General features: G+C 46.1%; 2 protein-coding genes across 2 annotated transcripts in view; one reads left to right on the plus strand and one right to left on the minus strand.

The window, feature by feature from the left end:
* Positions 1 to 2,708: 2,708 nt before the first annotated feature.
* Positions 2,709 to 19,631, plus strand: part of LOC128725513 (RING-box protein 2) — a 32,588-nt gene continuing 15,665 nt past the window's right edge. Inside the window, exon 1 of the mRNA XM_053819265.1 lies at positions 2,709 to 2,947. Coding sequence (XP_053675240.1) covers positions 2,797 to 2,947 — 151 coding nt within the window. The 5' untranslated portion in view covers positions 2,709 to 2,796. The remainder of the gene's footprint in view (positions 2,948 to 19,631) is intronic.
* On the minus strand, positions 3,195 to 7,351 carry LOC128725512 (facilitated trehalose transporter Tret1). Its single transcript, XM_053819264.1, has 5 exons — positions 7,265 to 7,351; positions 6,818 to 6,943; positions 5,825 to 5,996; positions 4,844 to 5,743; positions 3,195 to 4,781 (listed from the first exon to the last, which is right to left on the minus strand). The coding sequence occupies exons 1-5, from the start codon at positions 7,349 to 7,351 to the stop codon at positions 4,594 to 4,596; spliced, it is 1,473 nt and encodes a 490-aa protein (XP_053675239.1). The 3' UTR covers positions 3,195 to 4,593.

Raw genomic sequence — 19,631 nt, forward strand, 5'->3', positions numbered from 1 at the left:
TACGAGAAGGACGATAGTGGGCAAGGACAAAAGAACGATCCAGGCGATATGTGTCCTTTTTTTTTGTTTGTTTTTGGCCGAAGCGGTTCCGGTTGGTGCCCGCTTCCTGCAGCCCTGCATTTAACATCGAAAGAGGACTGCATTTGGATCTGCAGGACTGAAGTGAAACAAAACACTGCAGCTAGAGCCCACAATTTGCTAATCGATCGAGTTGCCATAACACACGTGTAGCGAGGGGAAAGCGAGCGAGGAGTGAGCATTTTTGTTATATAATTATTTCGTTTACTTGTAGGAAAAAAAACAGCGCACAAAAAATCATTACTATTAATAGCAGCGAATAATCAATAGCGTATTTTAGGGATTTATCTCTTTTCGTTTAAATCACGCTCTGTGGTATTCTCCCGAGGTGGCCAAAAGTCGGCATTTGTCAGGATGTCGAGTAGGGACTCTTTTTATTTTAATTCTGCAAAGCCACAAAAATGGCGAAGATTTCCCGCGGGTGAAACGAAATGGAAAAGCTAGCTTAGTAGGACCTTATTAATCGTAGTAGCCTAGGATAGGAAGGCGCTCGGACGCGCTTCCGTGAAATGCAATATTAATTTTACTGAAAATAGTTTCGACGGACAGTTGAAGTAGGTCGCCTGGAACAGATAGAGGATGGTTTCGGGCTCTAGCCCTCGGCGTAGGAAACACGTTAAAGCAAGATAAATTAGGTTCTAGTGCACCGGTAATCGAGTAGTGCGACGTTAGAGAGGTTAGCCATCATTTCCGTGTAGCTTAGCAAACCTAACCGTTAAAAATCTGACCTATCCGCTCTGTATCCGCTGTACTTTTTCGATTTTATGATGATCATTACACTCTCTCCTTGAAAAGCACGAGGAAAATGAAGGCGAGTGAGAGATAGAGAGAAAGCACACGCTCAAGAGATAGAGAGAGAGAGAGAGAGAGAGAGAGAGAGATAGGTTTTAGTGCTAAGTAGACGTTTAGCGTCTAACATTAAATCCCCCAACCATACTTTCCTTAACAGACGAGCATTTTGTATTGCATCCTGCGTTTCTTGTAGTGTAATCCTTTCGGATTCGTGCATACTTTTCCAACTGTTTAACATTTTACAATGCAACACCTGCAAGCGAGCAAACGAAATGCTTTCCAGCCGACATTCCAAGCTAGCGTTCTAAGCGTTCAAGTATTATTGTAAGGACCTTTTTTGTTTTTAATTACCGTCCTTCGGATTGCCATTCCCCATTTTCATCGTTCATTTTGCCATGAGTGAGCGCGCGAACGGATGATCCTCGTCCCTTTCGTGGGAAAGATCCTCGTTCCGTCTCAATGTCATATGTCGTCCTTCCCCACCCGCCAGGAATGCACATACTGATGCGCGTTTCAGTGGTCGTATGTGATTTCCGTCATTATTATTCCGTATTTTATTATGTGTTTTTCTTTTTTTACAAACTAGCTACTAAGTACTAGGCGGTAGTTGAGATCGTAATTAGTGTTTTAACTGTAAGCGAAGGGAACATTAGAAGGCGTGAAAACAAAGCAAAAAAAGCGTAAAGCATCAGGAAGAACTAGATGCGACTGGAAGGAAAATTTGACCGAGAAAAAACCATGCAAGACACAGTGTTGCCTTGGGAACAATGCGTGACGGAAGGAGCAAGCTAGGCATAAGATCCTTTTTTATAACTGTACTGTTATATTTTATTAATTGACGTCGAAAAGAGCGTTTAAATATAATTTGAATTTAGAACATTGAATAACATGCGTTTTATTATATTTGGAAAGAAAATTCAATTTGAATCGTGCAATATCGTTTAATTTTCCATTTTCCTGCGCCCTATTGCATGCAAGTGTTGCATGCGATACGCTGCATGCAACCAATGAGCTTGCACGCAAATCGCAGCTTCAAATCGGGCCCCGGCGACCAGCGCAAGTCAAAGGGTCGCAGGATTCTCAGGAGGCTACCTCGACTGGTGCTGGTTAAGGTGCCTATCGACGACAACCATTTTGATCGAACAACGATCTCAGGTTATCTTAACCGATGCTTAAATGACTGCCGCTTGGCGTGCCGCTGTACAAATTATTTTGAAACGCTTAAAAATAAACGCTTCAAAATTCGCAACGACGAGCATCCAGGCCTTGTAAGCATTGTATAATTGCAGCAAAAATGAATTAAAACAATTATCTGCCATTATTTAACTTAAATTGAGGTAAAAATTTGCGTATTTTTAGCATATAAATAGAACTTGCCTTCATTTTTTAAACGAAGCGTTGAGCTTTCGAACTGTATGTAATAAACGTAGTGTGCAGACCGGGCAGAAGAAATTTAAATGTCAAACTAAACTCATGTTTGTTTACAAAACATTCCTCAATACCAGTTTGCAGTCCACTTAAGCGTAATCACTTAAGTTAGTAAGTATGAATTACATGCAAAATATAAATCATTGATTTTAATTAACTCTGTAAATTATCCAAAGAAATCGTCTGAAAAGATGTCTATAGTGAGATGTAAAATATACACGCATATACGCATGCACGTTGAAATTGATTGGAAGCTGAACCTAGGTTAAAATATGTGATATTCATTGTCGCGAATTAATTGCATCAGAAATTTCCATAGAACAAACCAACACAAAGTAAGATTCTCAATCCTTACTGTATCCTTTCAGATAGTTGAAGTTAACAGTGAAAAACCATTACCAGTTTTCTGGTTACGTGAAATCAAGTGCAACTGTGCCGTGCCCGTTACTCTGTTAATTTGTTGTTTGTTAATAAAAAGTGGATCAAAAGTGTGAGGCAATGATGGCGGATGAAAATGAAAACTCTTGCGATAAGTTCGACGACGTTAAACCGGACAAAATGTTCACGCTGAAAAAGTGGAACGCGGTAGCGATGTGGAGCTGGGACGTGGAGTGTGACACTTGTGCAATTTGCCGGGTGCAGGTCATGGGTAAGTCCTCATATTTATTTTTCCAGATTATGGAAAACTACTGAGCTATAGAAGACCACCTATTTGTATTCCTAGATTGTGGAAAGCTATAAGATAGTAAAATTTAAAACACTGCCGAAAACGGCATTTATACTATCCGAAATTTCTGGTGCTATGAGTAATATTCTTCCAATTTTCGCTATAAAGCCACCAGAAGTTTTGTAGCAGCATTGCGCATTTATAATCAAGTCCATTCGATAGGCACACATCATGATAAATATTTTCTTTTATTTATTGTTATATTATTATAATCCTCTTGTGCAGTTCAATTACAAAAATACGAGGTGTATTCTTCTTTTGATATTCATATGTCTAAAAATAGCGTAAGAAACAAAAACTTCTTCTGAAGCGATTCTGGTGTGTGATGTCGTTTGTTTTGCTGTCGTGGAAAACATCTATAACTCGCTGGACACTGAAAGCCACCAACGTTTTGTCGGCTTATGAGTCAATTCGCTAAATATTACTATCGCCGCGTTTTTGAGGAACCTTTTTTTCGCAGCATCCCCTTTGACGAGGATGGCGAGATTCATAAGGCCATTCGCGATTGGAAAAGCCTACCAATCGTACGAGAGCATTTTCTCGTGGCTTACTTCTGCTTTCGTGCCAATCGTGCGTGTCATGTTACGCTGCAGCAACCAAAAGAGGGTTGCTATGGGATCTCATAATTTGATTGTTTTTTGTTTCCAGTGTGCTATTGATTGTTTGTCTCGTATACCCTATGTACATTCCCGGGGCTTATTCCCGGCTCTTGAAAATCGAACCATGCCGCACTCGTCCGCCGGATCTTCTAACAATTCTACTGCAAAGGAAAAGAAATATTCTTCAACTAAACCAATTAGCGCTAAAACAAACGAACGAAAGATAAACCCACTCTACATGTGCCTCATGCTGTGGTCTTTCCGAGTTGCCTCGAAAAGCCGCACTTCTAACCTAGGATCAACTCCTATTTAATCTGCTCATGTGAGGCGATCTTGCAAATCTAAACCTAAGCCTACCGTAAAAGTATTCCTCCTACACTCCGCGCAATGATAAAACGGAACGCACGAAAACGATGCGGCTCTTGCGGGCCGCCTTGCTCGGGAATCACTGCTCTGAAAAAGTAAACTAAACTCTCTCAACTATTAGACTAATCACTGAATGATGGATTGACTCCGGTCAACTCGTGCACTGGCACTGCACAGCGTCCCCAGTGGAGACTAAAGGAAGCTTACTGAGGCTTCCGGTCTGTCAGTTTGGATTGGGAAATGGCGCGTTTTGCCCGTTACAGGTTAATATGTCGAGAATTTGGAATCAATTTTGGGGTAGGGTATGCAAAGCTCAACGCGCACGGAAGGCTTAAAGAGAGCCGAAATAAAAAGGGACGCCTACCGAAAAAGAGGTGGATAATGGGTTGCTTACTAAGACCTACTAACGAAATCGAGTACATCCTGCCTGCCGGCAAAACAATCTATTGGATCATATCACATTCTAGTGCTTGTGCTGCTTCTGCTTCTGCTGCTGTTGGCTTCCACACCCGTCCAGCTCACGACCAGCCGCAACCGGCTGGGTGTAGTGCGGGATATTTGTACACTGCTGGCGTATCCTTTGCGGTCGACAACCGGGACGTCTTACATGTTGAACGACAGCGGCTTAATATTGGCCACCGAGCTCATACGCCTCACGCGACCCATCATCTTTCGCTCGATGTCTTCAAGGGACTTGCCCTGCGTTTCCGGGACGTACACGATGACGAAAAACAGACCAACGACGCAAATCGAACCGAACAACCAGAATGCGCCGTGATTGCCGAGGGAAGCTGTGGAATAAAGGAACGAGTTTAGAACCACCGACGAAGTCGACATCCGTGGATCTGCTTACCGGTAATGTCAGAGAACGTCTTCGTGACCACGAACGTGCAGCTCCAGTTGAACGCGGTCGCGACGGATGCGGCTGAACCACGGATCTTGCCGGGCAGGATCTCACCCATCATCAGCCACGGGATGGGACCGAATCCAAGCGAGAAACCAACCACAAACACGACAAACGCGGCCAACGGAAGCCATCCGATCTCAGACACATCGCTGCCGTTGTTCTTCATGTAGAAGAACCCACCGAGCGTCATGAGCGTGATGATCATCGCCACGTCCGAGATGTACAGCAAGATCTTACGCCCGAGCCGATCGATCAGCATGGTCGCGATAAAGGTCGCAATGAAGTTGACCACACCGACGATGATCGTGCACAGCTTCTCATCGATCGTCGAACCGGCACTCTGGAAGATCTGCACCGTGTAGAAGATAACCGCATTGATACCGGACAGCTGCTGGAAGAACATCAACCCGAGCGAGATCAGCAGCGGCTTTAGGTTGGACTTTTTCAGCAGATCCAACATGGCGCTCTTGGACGCGTGTCGTTCCGCTTCCTGGTGTGACTTTGAGATGCCCTTGAGTTCCGGCTCGACATCAGCCTTGCGACCGCGCAGCCACTGCAGGGCTTTGCGGGCACGATCTTCGTGGTTCCGTGACACGTACCACCGGGGCGTTTCCGGGATTAGGAACATAAGAATGAGGAATGGCACGGGCAGAGTGGCTCCTAGGAATGCCAGTCCGGACCAGTCCAAGTACTTGCCGGCGACGAAGCAAAGCAGGATGCCGATGTTACCGAACGCGGTCGGAAGTAACCCGAGTGTACCGCGCACTTCCGGTTGGACCGTTTCCCCGAGATAAACCGGTAGCGAGAGTGACGCAATGCCAACACACAAACCGGACAGAGCACGACCTGAGAAAAGGAAAATGACCACCGGATTAGAGTCCCTAAAAGTGTCCTTTTTTGCAGAAGAACCGATCCGACGACACTTACCGACAAGCACCATGGACACGTGCGTGGCACAAGCGATCAGAAGCCAGGAGATGATGAAGGGTGTCGCCGTCGCCAGGATGGTGTTCTTCCGGCCAAGATACTCAATCATCGGTCCACCGAGGATACCGCCAGCCAGACCCGCCAGCGGCATAATACCACCGACCCACGAACCCTGGAATTTGGCGAAAAAAAGGCGACGAAAGGCGTTCGATTAGCGCGACGATGACGAATAACACTTTAACCTTGAACAATGCGCGCGTTTGTGCAATGACGTGAATCCACCCGAAAAGCTTCATCCCATTTCCCCGACCGATGGGGAGGCCCTTTGGGGTTGTGACGCGTGGGCTTTTCCGATTGGCAAAATGAGCAGGAGCCAGTCGTAATACCCGGGATGGAAATACCCGCCGGGGAATGGAAATGTTTTGTTTTCGTTCCTCCATCGAAGAAAAAAACGAAGAAAGCAGACAAAATAATTCGCAACCCGATCAGTAAGAGCGTACCAAAAATAACTCAGCTTTTCTAGAGCGAAAGCTTTCATTGTGGAATTGAAAATAAATACATAAAAATTGCGCCCAAGCTTGGTACTGCACCGGGAGAGTAAATTGATTGAAAATGGAAACGTCCCTTGCACAATATTACGTCCCAAGCTCCTATCAGTGCTTCGATCGCAGCGAATGCACAGTAATAATCAACAGATTTTATTGATTGTTTTTCTATCGTGGTGATTTTTAATGAGCTGCTAATCAGCCGCAGATTTTTATTTAATTTCTTCTATTTGCCTTCTGCCACCCAAACAATCGCGCATGCTGTGTTGACTGTTTCTTTCTCAAAAGGCCAACCAAGGCACTCCATTATCGGATTAATTCACGGGTAACGAGCTGAGCACATCAAGCGTGATACGAGACGCGCGCTCGATTTGATCAACACGGCGATACGCGTGCGGATGTTGGGAGTTTTTGCTGTAAAAATCCAAGCGAGCGACTGATCACTTACCGACTGTTCCGTCACCTCGAACGATGTAATATTGCGATCCTGCATTGACACCAACGCCGGTGAGGTATAGGCGGATGAGAACCCAACAACCATGGATCCGAGCGACACCGAAAGGGCAGCGAGAACCTTCAAAAATCAAAGAAGAACCGTGTCAGTACGCCGGAAAGAGGCACACGTGCTCGGATCGTGCTGCTGATCCTGCGAGGGAATTGTACTATGATCTGTTGGGCATGGCGACCCTGATGCTGGTGAACATTATGCTCGAGCTATGCATACAAAATGGTGACGGACAATGTGTGGAGACGCGCAATCCCTCGCATGAAGGATCCTCGTTCCAGTGAGGATGAACACGTTGCGTTTTTGTTATAGAGAACGAGAGAATGATGGTTGCAGGATGAGTGTGTTAAAGTTGCGCGTGCGTTTGTAAGGTAAAAGATTGGTTTGAACCTGCGATAAGGTGCACTTGGCGACCGGTTCCTCGATGGGCACGACGAACGACACGTGCGTGTCGGCGCGCATTAAAATCTTCACCATTTTGCGGCCGTTTTGTGTGCACTGATCCTGGATGTTACTGACTGCTTGGGTGACTGCTTCGCTTTAGATTCGGCGTTACCACGAACTCACACCTGGCGTATGGTGGCCAATTTCCTGCCCCGGGAAAAGGATCACCCTATCGGCGCAATCGATACAACAAAATGGCGGAAGAAAAGCAAAATAAACAACCAAAAAACAAACTCTCGTTAACGTTGCCACTCCGGAGCTCCGGATGGTCGTGTATGCGCGCACGGAAGAGCTGACCAGCTCTGGCCACTTGTGGCACCACAATCAGCAGCCCCCCAGAGGGACGAGCGAGAGGTTCCTGTGTGCGCTTGTGTGTGCATGTGGCCGATAAGTTCGCGCAGTCGGCAGCGAATCTGCCGTTCATCTTACCGTACGCCACCAGCAGCCCTTGATGCTGGTGTTTGTGTCCCACCCCCGGGGACCGGGGACGGATGCGGGACTAAACCAGACAGGGAAGCCGCAATCGCGTTTGTTTGGCATTGCGCAAGGAATGAGGTCCGTATGTCCGGCATCACATCGGGATGATTCCGATGGAATGAGGCGCGGAAAATGTCAGTACACCACCCACCGCCCAATTCCATGCACACACACACACACACACACACACACACACACACTTCATTTGTGGCTGTGGGATGCTGAATGCGGACATACGTTATCAACGTCATTGCCCCTGCCACCGTTGAAGCGAGTCCTGGCCCCGATTTGATACGACTGCTTCAAGGGCCATGGCATAGCGCAACATCTCCATCTTGGTTTGTTGGCTGACATCCGCGGCTTTTCCGCGATTGAGAAGACAGCTGATGTGTGACCACTAGCGGCAACTCAACGTAAGGACATCCCATAGTGATGAGCATTTCGCACACAATATGTCAACTCGGGTGTGCTTAATCAAGGGCTGCTAGGCGCGAATTGCAATGCAGTGTATGATCGATATGCTTATTCCGCTTACTTATTTTCCCTATTTTCTTATATCCCATTGTCCCTTGAAGGAGAGCCTTGGAGCTGTTTCTACACCCCTGTTTGATCGTGCGTCACCACTTGAGCCTATCTTGGGTAGAGCCCGTGAAGATCACATTGCTGTGCGCCGTCGAGCAGGAAGGAAAAATTGGCAAAAGCATAATTTGTGTCATAAACCAACCGGAAGACAAACACACACCATTCCGACCGTTGCCATCGGCAGCCGGGATCCATCGCCGGCCAGTTCACCCAACGCTGCAACCGGAACAGCCGCCGTCCGGTCGGGTGCAACCGGCATTTTCCTCTTGTCCGTTGGGGTGAAATTTTCCACCGCCAGCTTGCCGCAGAGCACTTGTGTTTCCAACATCGAACACAACGACGGGCACATGCACACTCAAACGCCACTCAAACTTTCGGAAAACGTACACTACGGACACGCACACCCGCGACTCGGTGGGGAGAAAAAATCCTGGTCAATTTTGGAAACCGAACCCCCGTCCGGATGGTGTGAAACAGCCGGAATTGAATCCTGACCAGCGGCGTGATCGATTTAAGCGGCTGGGATGATTTTATTCTTCGTTCCAAACCCCTAAAGAAGGGTTGCTAACAGAGCATCGGAAAGCGTGAAATGGCCAGCCTGCAGTTTTTTTATTAGTAACTATCGGCGAATGCACGCCTAAGATCGTACGACGCTATCACAGCTGTGGCAAACGGACGAGACTAAGCACTGGTTGCTTGTACAGCCAGCAACCAGGCAGCAGGACACCGAAAGGATCAATCCCACATACACCAACGCAACAGCGCCTTCGGTGACAAGCCGTACCACCATTATCATTGCGCTTGCCTCTTCTTCCCACTTGCGAACAGCCAGCCGCTTAAAGGAGTGTGCAGCGTCCATGTGGCGCTTGCTCTAATTCCGTCCTGGCAGCTCGGGCCAGGATGTCGGGGCATCCCTCGGGTTTCCGGCTCGTTTGGCGATTTGAAAAATCACAAAAATGTACTGTCATTGACATTGAAATGTGCCGCTAGTGAGGGCCGCAGGCTCCGAAAGGAAGGGTGACGGAAGACGAAGCGCGCCATTCGAGGGATAATGCAAGGCTTCGGCTGGCGCGGGCCTGTTGGTACTGGTTTTGTGTGAAGCGTGCCGTATTATTTAATTATCAACAGCATCGCCAAACAGGACCACGGGGCCTAGTGACGCTCGGTCATAAAATACACCAACCATTGCTATCTCTTAAAGCAAAAGATCATCCTTTCCTACGATAAGGCAGCGGCTGATTGGACTAAAGAAGAAAAAAAATACCCCAAAAATGGTACTACCAGGGCAAATTGCGCGAGCTTAAATTAGACATCAAGTTCACATTCATTTCCGGGCTCGCTACTCGTAAGGGAACTTCGTCTAGTGTCGGGAATAAAAACAACGAGTGTGTCGAATTATGCTCTAGGGCAAATTTGGGCCACCACACAATCAAGAACACGCGGCAGCATGTTATCAATGGTGGAGAGGTCAATCTTGACACCATTTTTAATCCGACCCAAATCCCCGCAGACTAGCGTCGCCCGTCACATCGATGGCGCTAACCAGCGGAATCGTAATTATTAGGCGACGAGATTTGCTCGTGAGAACGAACGGATGTAGCTCATCTGTTGCTTGCTTCTAGCGCAAGTCTAACGTGTCCCGGTCGAGGTTTTCCTCGCAACAATTACAACGCCGCTGCAGCTGGAATGACATTTCTGCATGCGCTGCTGTGCAATATCGAGTACGTGTCCAAAAAGAGCTTCAGAGTGGGGATTTCAACTCAGTCTCGGCGTTCCGTAATCAGTGCAATCATTATTTTACTACGCTGGCGCGTGAAAACTATTTATGCTTCCCCCTCCACGGTCACACTGCCCCGCTTGCTAGTAGATGGTTGCCTATCAGCAACCGCTCCCCATTTGAGGCTCATCTCGCCAGTCACATTCTCGTAAAGGTTGCTTTTGCTCCTAAATGTTACGGTAAACATTGGCTGCCCGCAAACGATCGAACCTAGCTGATAAAGGGCAACGTGATCGTTGGCTCTACCCGTGCGCGAAACAACACAAATCGATCGCGTAGCTCCGGCTCCCACTAACAGAGGGCGCCACTGTCACCAACGACCAAACAGTAAACAATCGTTTGTGGAAGCGTATTTGTAAACAAGATCCACCGGCCATTCTACGATCCTTTTCGAAGCCTCTCTCTCTCTCGCTCGTCACCTTGGGCTTAGATTCGCTTTATAAAATCGCACTTTTCACGCTCACCAAAAGATGGACCAGCAGCCACCGGCGTGGGTCCTTGCTGTGGCGTTTAGCTAGCACTTGTTTTCTCTTACAGCGTCACTTCTTCCCGATCTGTTCGCGCACCTTCTGCTAGCGATGTGTCCCACCGGTGGACACAGGCAGCTGTGGTTACGGGAATAAAACTACGGGCAATTTTCCACACTATCAAGCGCTTCACCATCGACTAAACCATGCCACTGATAGGGGGCAGCTTTTTATACGGCTCCCTTTCGGGTGCAGCTGATGGTGCAAGCAACACCGGGACAACGCCTGGAAGCTACACGAGAGATCATGCTCCAGTGCTTGAGTGTTGGTGCGTTCGTGTGGAGGCCATCGAAACTGCCAGCCCTAGACAATGCACTGTTCCGTCACAACGAACGTAGCAGGTCATGGATGAGCGAAATGGGCTCGATTGCGAATAACAATAAATAAGGACTGCACACTGCCTGCTGCTGAACGTCAGCAAGGATGGGTGCCACGATCAGGTACGTGTAAGTCTGGCACCTTTTACCAAATGAACTGCGAGGCGCCACCGTTGGGCGCTCCCACTAAACTCGTGGCGGAGTGAAATAAACCCTTATTCATGGGCTCAAGGATAAACCGAGCGTATTCTTTTCTTGTTTTTTTTTTGCGCGCATTAGCTATCAATGTGCAATTGATAGGAGACAATGCGTGGCGCAGAATGGAGATGCACCGTACTAGGGAATCGATCGATCGGAATGGCATTTGGAACCGTCACGTGTCTTACATTAACCAACCGACGCGAAGCGCCTTTTCTTTTCTCTTTGATTGCAGCGGTGATGGGCACCACTGCATGTGCTGCTTATATATATTTATTAAAAAAAACTAAACTATAGCTTTAAGCAAAATTAATTCCGAGTACTGAACAAGGCATTGCAATTGCACTTGCACACCTTGCATCGGCCGCTTCGACTGCACCCCCATGAATGGCTATGAATAGATATGATTAATTATCTATGAAACAATTTACGCGTCCAAATGAGGGAGCAAAAGTTATGGATCCACAAGCTGTTCTACACTCACGTGCATCTAGAAAAGCTATTCGTAAAGATATGGGCATGGTGTGTGGCACCCTTTGGTTCGGTTTTAGAAGCAATGAAATCCATATTTTCATTCCAACTTAACCATCAGCTGCTCACGGGGCCCGAAGGCAATCGAAATGAACTTCGAGCCAGTACACCAGCTCACCGAGCTTCGAAGCGCGTAAACCACACACGCCCGAGCCTGATGAGGACAGCCCGATAGGAGAACCGCAATTATCCCGTTCGTCTGGTGTTGACGCCTGGCTAACGATCCGGCAATAACAATAAGCAATCGGGAGCCTACGACTGCCGACGGATGCGTTTGAAAAACGGGAGCACGCTCCAGTGATGGACCGGAGGACGATAAGATCACGTAGACACCAGCTGCTTTAAGCCGGGATGGAAACGAATTCGCGGTTCCCTTCGGTTAAGGTCGCTGTACGCCGGGTGGAAAGAATTCGCGACGACGATCGCCACGAAACAGCCACTATCAGTGACGCAAATGGTCGTTTGTGGATGCTCCTAGCGTATGGCGGGGATTGAATGGAAGCGCATGACCGAAACACTTCCTTCGATCTATGCTGAGTTGCCCGTGAACTTTTGAGAGTAGGTTGAAAGGCTTTATAAACGTGTAACGGGCTTGAGCGGAAAAAGAGATTACGGTATAGCTCATCGTGCTAAACAACTCGTTTGGGAGTGATCATTCATAGTTGTAATTAATCAATTATATTAGGGTTTTTTTGCACATAAACCAAAATTATTCTGAGATTATTATTCTGAAATTCATTGTATGTTTTGCAGTAAAGCGAAATATATGTATGATATACAGATGCTTCTCTTGTCTAGATCATTGATCTTCAGCCCATAGTTCAAGAAGCAGCTTTGATCAACAACTGGAACTCATGGAAGCACATTTTGTAAAAACCATCGCTAACTATCATCAAATCAACTTATAACGATTCATTCCGAACAGAACATGGATGCTGGAATTCAGTTTTTAATTTAAATTCTGTTTTTCCACAAATCTAAACTGCTAAATTTCAGAACAATCATTTGGTCCTTGCACAACTAACGAATTTGAAATAGGTCATCCAGTTGAAACTCGACATTATTGTCGACTCGTGTTCTATGTCCGTGTACATCTTATGCAAAAATCAATTTACATTCGATCATTGTCCTCACAGGATCGCAACTTCATCTCAAGGTATAGCTAAAGTTTAGTTGCAACTGAAAGGCATATGCACGTGTTCATATTCCAATAAGAAAAGAATGCATGTATTTCGAGCCGTATGCACCAGAATCTAAATGAGTCGCCATGGCATGAGTATAAGCGCATCGATCGTACACATACCTGTGTCCAAATATAAATGGGATTGGTGGTGGGACGATAAACTTCGAGCTTCGGTTTGCCTTCCTCAGTGATCTGCCGCACAAATGGAACAGCGGTACGCATGTTCTCTTCCTTGGTTCCCATCTCCATTTCCAAGAACCGGATGCTTTTTCGCGAGTCGGTACTCATCGACTTGGACTGTTGGAAGTGCTTCCGTGAGCTGATGTAGTCCTCTTCGTCGCTTGAATCCAGGTCCTGCAAACAGGAGAATAGCGTTTTTACGAATGCCCATTTATTGCATTATTGTCGTTTTTTTCTTCCTGACGAACCTTTAAGTCGATGATGACCGGTTTCGTGATGTCGGCATCGATCCGTAGCAGGCTGGTGGATGGTTCGAAGTCCTCGTCGCTGCTCGACGGCGACGGTTCCTTGTCGAACTTGAACGAAATGTGTCGCGCATCGAGGCTTTTGTGTTTGCGCTCCTGGAATTCCTTCCGCTGGCCCTCGAAGTCGTCCGACGACGACGAAGCTTTCAACAGCTGCTCGAGCACCTTCGCACTTTTAACGTCGAGGGAAACATGCTTTTTACCCTGGAATTGTCTCCTGTTGTCGGTCGCAAGAAGATGCCGAAGCTCCTGGAAAATTCAAGCACAAAACCAATTTAACCAATGTATTGATGGCTTGTCGAATTTGTTTACTCCTTACCTTGATTAGTTGTGACTTGTGCTCGGATGTGCTGTGGCTTTTGTGTTTCTGGAAGTGCTCCCGTTGCTTGCGGAAACTATTCTCATCCTCATCGAATCGATCCTCGTCCTGATCGAAGGACACGCGTGAGCTTTTAAGCGATGACTTAGATTTGGTCTTCTCGCCGGGCTCGATAAACGGATTTGTATCGTCCGTCTCGAGGATTGGGCTGAAGGTCCTTTGCGGTTGATGCTGGGAGAGGTTACGTGACGGGACACCCGCCAGGTCTTCCGCGTTCGTGTCGAGTACGATGGTATCAAGGCTGGTAGCGGTAGTTGAGGTTGAAAGTGAACCCTCAGCCGTATTAACGCGCTGGTAGCCGTACTGAAGTGGATCGCGAATTTCATCCTGAAACGGCACAAATTAGTATGAAATCGTTTAGAATTTTTTCTATTACTGTCGTTTGAATGTTTAATGCACTATTTTGCTACGATTAACTTTACCACCGTTCACGGAATTGTACATCGTAATACTAAGCTTCGTTTGGGCTACGGTACGATGTGGTACCATTTGTTCAAAACTTCGTCGTGAAATAAATAGGAAGCCAAAGTGTGTTTGATCAATGATAAACATGATCTCACGTATCACTGAATAACCAGAGAATGTTTAAAGTTCTTCAGTTTCATAGATTCATCTCATATTTAATGCTCATAATCAATGTGTCTCGCAGTGCGAGTATATTTAGCCGGTAACATCGTTACGAAATGTTTCATCTGAAATCTTATGAAATATTTCATGCATTCGTCCCGCCACGAGATGGCGTATCATCAAAGAAGCAAATTGATCACATTCGTAAATTTGCTGCGCTTTCCATGCAATCTTTCCAGGCACGCAGCCATCAGTATGCACCCAATGCATCGTGTGCGCTCAGTGCATCCGGATCGACTAACCTGGAACAAATTTGAATTTTTTCCCATAACTGAGCAACGATTTACATAAGAACTCAATGAATGTAGTTCACATATTAAAAAGCATGGTTTGTTCTTTTATAATTCCAGATACATCATTATGACTTTATTTCGACAATTTCCATATAATGAATGATCCCTCCTTGTAATAATTTTTAATAACAGTGAGAAGAATCATTCCTTCCTTAAAATATGATCTAGTTGTTTGAATAATTTTTCATCGATTCAAGTTTAAGTGCGCTTCAAGTTTCCATTTTCAATGGACATGTCCAAAATGCTTTTGTTGCTCAAAATTATTCATATTGAGTAAAAGTGTGTTGGTCATGTGCACTTAATGTAACGACATTCAAGCTTCAATTTTCAACTAATCTCATTCGTATCACTTCTGCCTGCAACAGTGTACGGTAATCACAAACGACGCTGAAATTCCCCTGTATTTGTACAAACGCACGTGTCCACCGGCGCCAGTATGCAAATGATCGGCAGTTGTTGTATATTTACCGCTCGCATGACACTTCAACAACGTATCATATTGTTCGGCCAAAGAGAATGAAAAAGGCAAAATGATTCGAATGCTCGTGGAGGTAATGTTAATTTCTTTTGCGTTCGTTTTAGTTATCCATCGCATAAAATTTTTCTAAACTTATAGTGCGTTGCAGTGTAGATGTACAATTTCTTTTGTGTTTCTTGAGTTTTCATTTGTGCTACGTTTTCTATCAATGCAAAAGATATCTGTTTCTTGTTCTAAACTACGAGAAGTTGCATTGAGCCTTCCAGATCTCATCCTTAACGATGGTGTATGTGAAACGCGGACGTTATAGAAACGTTGGACGACTATTGAGGTTTATTGTGACTAGTGACACTTGAATTCATTACAGTTTTTCGGTTCAGACATCCATCGGAAACCTTTTAGCAATCTTCCAAAAGCCGGTAGGTCGCACGCTTGCGCAAAACTGTATTGACATGCAAAACAGCAATGGTCGACACGCGGTTTCGGGCTTCAACTATGTAACAGTAAAAAGAAGTAACTACGTCAGCCGATTTTTGTTGGTTTGTTTGCATGTTTTAGAGTTTTGTTTAGGGAACAAACCAGCTCTACTTTTTGCGTAACTCACGAGTAGCAGTCTGTCGCCTCAGCACAAAAAAGCATAACTGTGTGGAACTTAAGGCTAAGAAGAGTAGTTGGTTTTAATCGGAAAAATTAGCTATACCTTACTTTCGGTTGACCCGAATATCGTTACAGAGGAAAATTCTCATCCATTCTGTGCCATTCGAAGAGCAACATCTCACGCCCACAGGCAGCGTGGTTTTGAAAATAAATTCGGTCAGGTAAAAATAGCGCCATGTGTCGAAAAGAAGCTGACTGTCCACCTCCGCTGTCGTTTTGGCAGTTACTCACGAAAGAGTGGGAAAAGATTGTATCATCGAAACAACCACAGCTGGACACGGAGAGGAACTTTGATTAGATGTTGCTTTCCATTTACTTTAGGAGCGATCGAGAGAGCAATCAACCAAATCAAATCTCTAGAAAACAAATCTCCTCTGGGACGATCGATGTAGTTCGTTTTAAATAGCTCATGTTTGTGTCGTCTCGTTGAGGATTTTTTTTTCGGCCTTTTTGTCATTTCACCCAGCTCCGCCCACCAACTTGAGAGCATGTATTTCTTTGTAAATACTACGCCAAACCCAAACGAATCCCCAACCCTCTTTCTCTCTCATTTGCTAATGAAGCCTGTGTTTGAACGAGCTGCGGAGTCGTGTACAATCTACGTAAGCAATTAGCATCCTTGAGAGAAGCAAAACGATCGATGCCCACAAAAAAAGATGCGATATGTGACAACAACTCGTGCATCGTAATATGTATATAAGAGCACTCTTCAGCCTACTATAGAGTTTACTCAAGCATTTAACGTTATATTCGTTTTGTTTTTGTCTCTTCGATTACCTATTGCTTGATCGCTTGATTTGTTTGATTGTGCAACATCACCCAGTTTATGTTGAGATTAAAATGATAGTGTAAGCTCGCTAATTATCGGTCGCGTGGTTAGGTAACCGTGGTCATGGCCCCTGGCGGAGACAAAGTGCATAAAATGTTGTTGTTCAGAATTTCTTAGAACCGCTAAGGACAAACAATAGAGCCAGGGGCAGTTCTTGGCGTGCTCGTGGTGGTGCTTTTGCCATTATCACCGATTATAACGAGCGAGCGCACACACATTCAAGAATAGCACGCGAGAAAAATAGGCGAATCGTAGAACCACACACGCAACGTGACATTATTGTGGCAATTGTTTAAAAACAATCTCCACAACCGTCCGCAACCAGCAACCTGTGTTGAAGGTGCAACAATAAGAGCAATTTCCGCGAGCCCGCGTGCAGGGACATGGCCATCGCCGGTTGCATGCAGCCGTACAACTGCCCCAGCGTGCCGGACAGATAATTTATTGAATCACTTACAGTCCGGAATAGTTTGGTTTGGCGGAAATACTGCTGCGCATTTCGCGCCACTCGTACTATCTGCCGTGTGAGGACAAATACGCCAATGTGTAATTGTACGGTATGGTTTTGGCTTCGTTCCGGTGCTGTGTTTTTATTTAACCGGTCAGGATACATATTGACCTTACGGGGTGGAGAAAAAATGCGTATTGAAAATGCAAACCAAAGCTCGATTAGCCAGTCTGGTATTTGCGATTGAAGGAAACCGCATCATTTTCTAGTACAATGAACTTGTGCAACATTTTCCAGCTATTTCCATAGCGATTCCAATATTACACTTAATTTGAGCATATTTCAATAGTTATCAGACCATACATCCTTATTTCAATAAGAACATCGTCTTTGATTCTAATTAGCTATTATTTTTCTTGCAATATTTATTCCACAGGACATTTGAATATTTTCATTTTGTATATTTTGCTTCCACTCGTGGAGTAGGTAATATAGTAATAGAGTAAAAAAAATTCACACTTTCAGCTTATAGCATACATAAAATAAATGGTGCGAAAATGGAAAACATATTTTTCAAAACATATTCAAACTCTGAAAAAAAATCCATCAATAATCAATCATCTCAAAATCGGTGGCGAGCTTTTGAAAGCTTTTCTGAAGCTTTGACCAAAGCGAAACAGAAAACGACTATTTTATGAATGGCGCTTTTACGTAACTCATAAATACGCAACCAAAACAAACCCTTCCGATTTATCGTCCTAATCCTCAGCGCAGCACCTAACGGCCGTGCGAGGTTCCCTTTCCCACTTCGCACCGCTATTCCTACTGCCACCAAAGCCACACATTGGCCATTACAGCATGACCTTTTTGGTTTCTGCTTGACATTGACCATCACAGCATGTTCAGACGATCCTGGCGGTGATGTTGAGCTGGTCTAAATTCGTGCGCTTGCCCTGTCTCCTTCCGTGCTGGCACGATAGTAGGGAAACGAAACCACCCATTCATCTCCCCCCACACACACACATTCCTGCCCTTTCCCCATACGCCTTGGCTCGGGCAGCAAAAATGTCAAAATTTGCCATCACACTCTCGCTTCGGCGGTGGGTGTACACTGCCGCTCGTGACACGCGGACACCGTCGACGACAGATTCGTCCTGTGTCCTGTGACTGATCGATTGCGATCACCGATCGATCCAAGGTATCAAGGCAGCATTACGCCGGGCTCTTGTAAAGCTCGTCAGACACAGCGCACGAACTATGAACCCCCAAAAAGGACCTTCGATCAATCCGCACACCATCACCCCCAGAGACAGAGTTTCTTCTCGTTTTGTCCCCTACTACACCCGATTGGCCCGTTGCCCACTGATTACGTTGATGATTCGGGTTGTTATCCTTCTCTGTGTTGCTTGATATTTTTCGTTTTTGCTAAAATCACAAGCCTAGCCGCTCGAAACGGCCAAAGCAAACTTACTCCTCCTTCGCTGGACATCGTCCGCTTGATTTTGTCGACGATTCGCCCCATTGGACCGGAGCCGCTGCCACCGACCCCGCTCCCGCCTCCACCACCACCTCCACCACCTCCTGGTCGCCCGGTGCTCATGTTTGCGACGTTCAACCGACGATCAACCCTCCGCACACACTATCAAACCGTTGGCCTTTCGGAAGGCTCGTGTGGGGTCACGAAATGTGCGATTCTCGAATCTTCCACGGAACTTTTTAGATTTCTCCACCCAACGCTTTTTGGGGTCGCTTATTTATCAACTTCTTTTTTGAACTTTTTAACACCTCCAAAGCAACTACACCTTTCAGTGCAAAGCGGGGTGTTGATGGCTACGTTGCTGTCTTCGTGCACGACGCGATCACTTTCACCACCGGGGGAGGGGGCCCGCGCGTGTGTGTGTTTTTTTTTGTTTCGTTGCAACGTTGCACTTAACTCGTGCAATCGCTACAATTTTTTTTTCGCACAAACACCACACAAGTCACTGCGCGTGGATGAACGGATGTCAAGGTTCAAATCGGGCTCTCGCCCGTCAGGTAGGCTTGACCTGAGCCCTCGCCGGTATACCACCGTGCGGCAGTGAAACTTCACTCAATCCGCAGAGCACTTAATTGAGGATTTTTGCGCCAAACGATCGCGGTTGGCTTCGCAACATTCGTGCACGCGATTCGCGCGCGATTTATCGTACGGTGAGTTTTTGAAGAGCTGCGCCACTAGCGAGCCCGTTTATATACCGCGATAATGTCCGCCAGTATGCGTGAGTAGCGGTGGTATTTGCTCGCGAGTTGGATAACGTGAACACCACCAAAGGACCACCACCAGCAAGCTATATCTTGTCGAGAGCGATCTCGTCCGCAACAGCATTTGTGAGGTCTAAAAATGATTGCTCGGAGCTCAGTCGGCTTCAAGAATCGAGTCTTCACCCATCACTCGAATCTCAAACGTTGATGTTCTAAAAAAAAATCAACAACCAGCGCTCATGAGTGATGAGTCTCTGTTGCTCCTACCTGCATCTACTGGGATCCCC

This window comes from Anopheles nili, chromosome 3, assembly GCF_943737925.1.
Source record: "Anopheles nili chromosome 3, idAnoNiliSN_F5_01, whole genome shotgun sequence".
Taxonomy (NCBI): domain Eukaryota; kingdom Metazoa; phylum Arthropoda; class Insecta; order Diptera; family Culicidae; genus Anopheles; species Anopheles nili.

Bases quoted from the DNA above. Each gene is read 5' to 3' on its own strand.
- LOC128725512 (XM_053819264.1), bottom strand. From the start codon at position 7,351: ATGGTGAAGATTTTAATGCGCGCCGACACGCACGTGTCGTTCGTCGTG. The intron at 6,944-7,264 runs GTTCAAACCAAT...TGATTTTTGAAG, and splicing joins CCAAGTGCACCTTATCGCAG to GTTCTCGCTGCCCTTTCGGT. The intron at 5,997-6,817 runs GTAAGTGATCAG...GCCAAATTCCAG, and splicing joins TCGAGGTGACGGAACAGTCG to GGTTCGTGGGTCGGTGGTAT.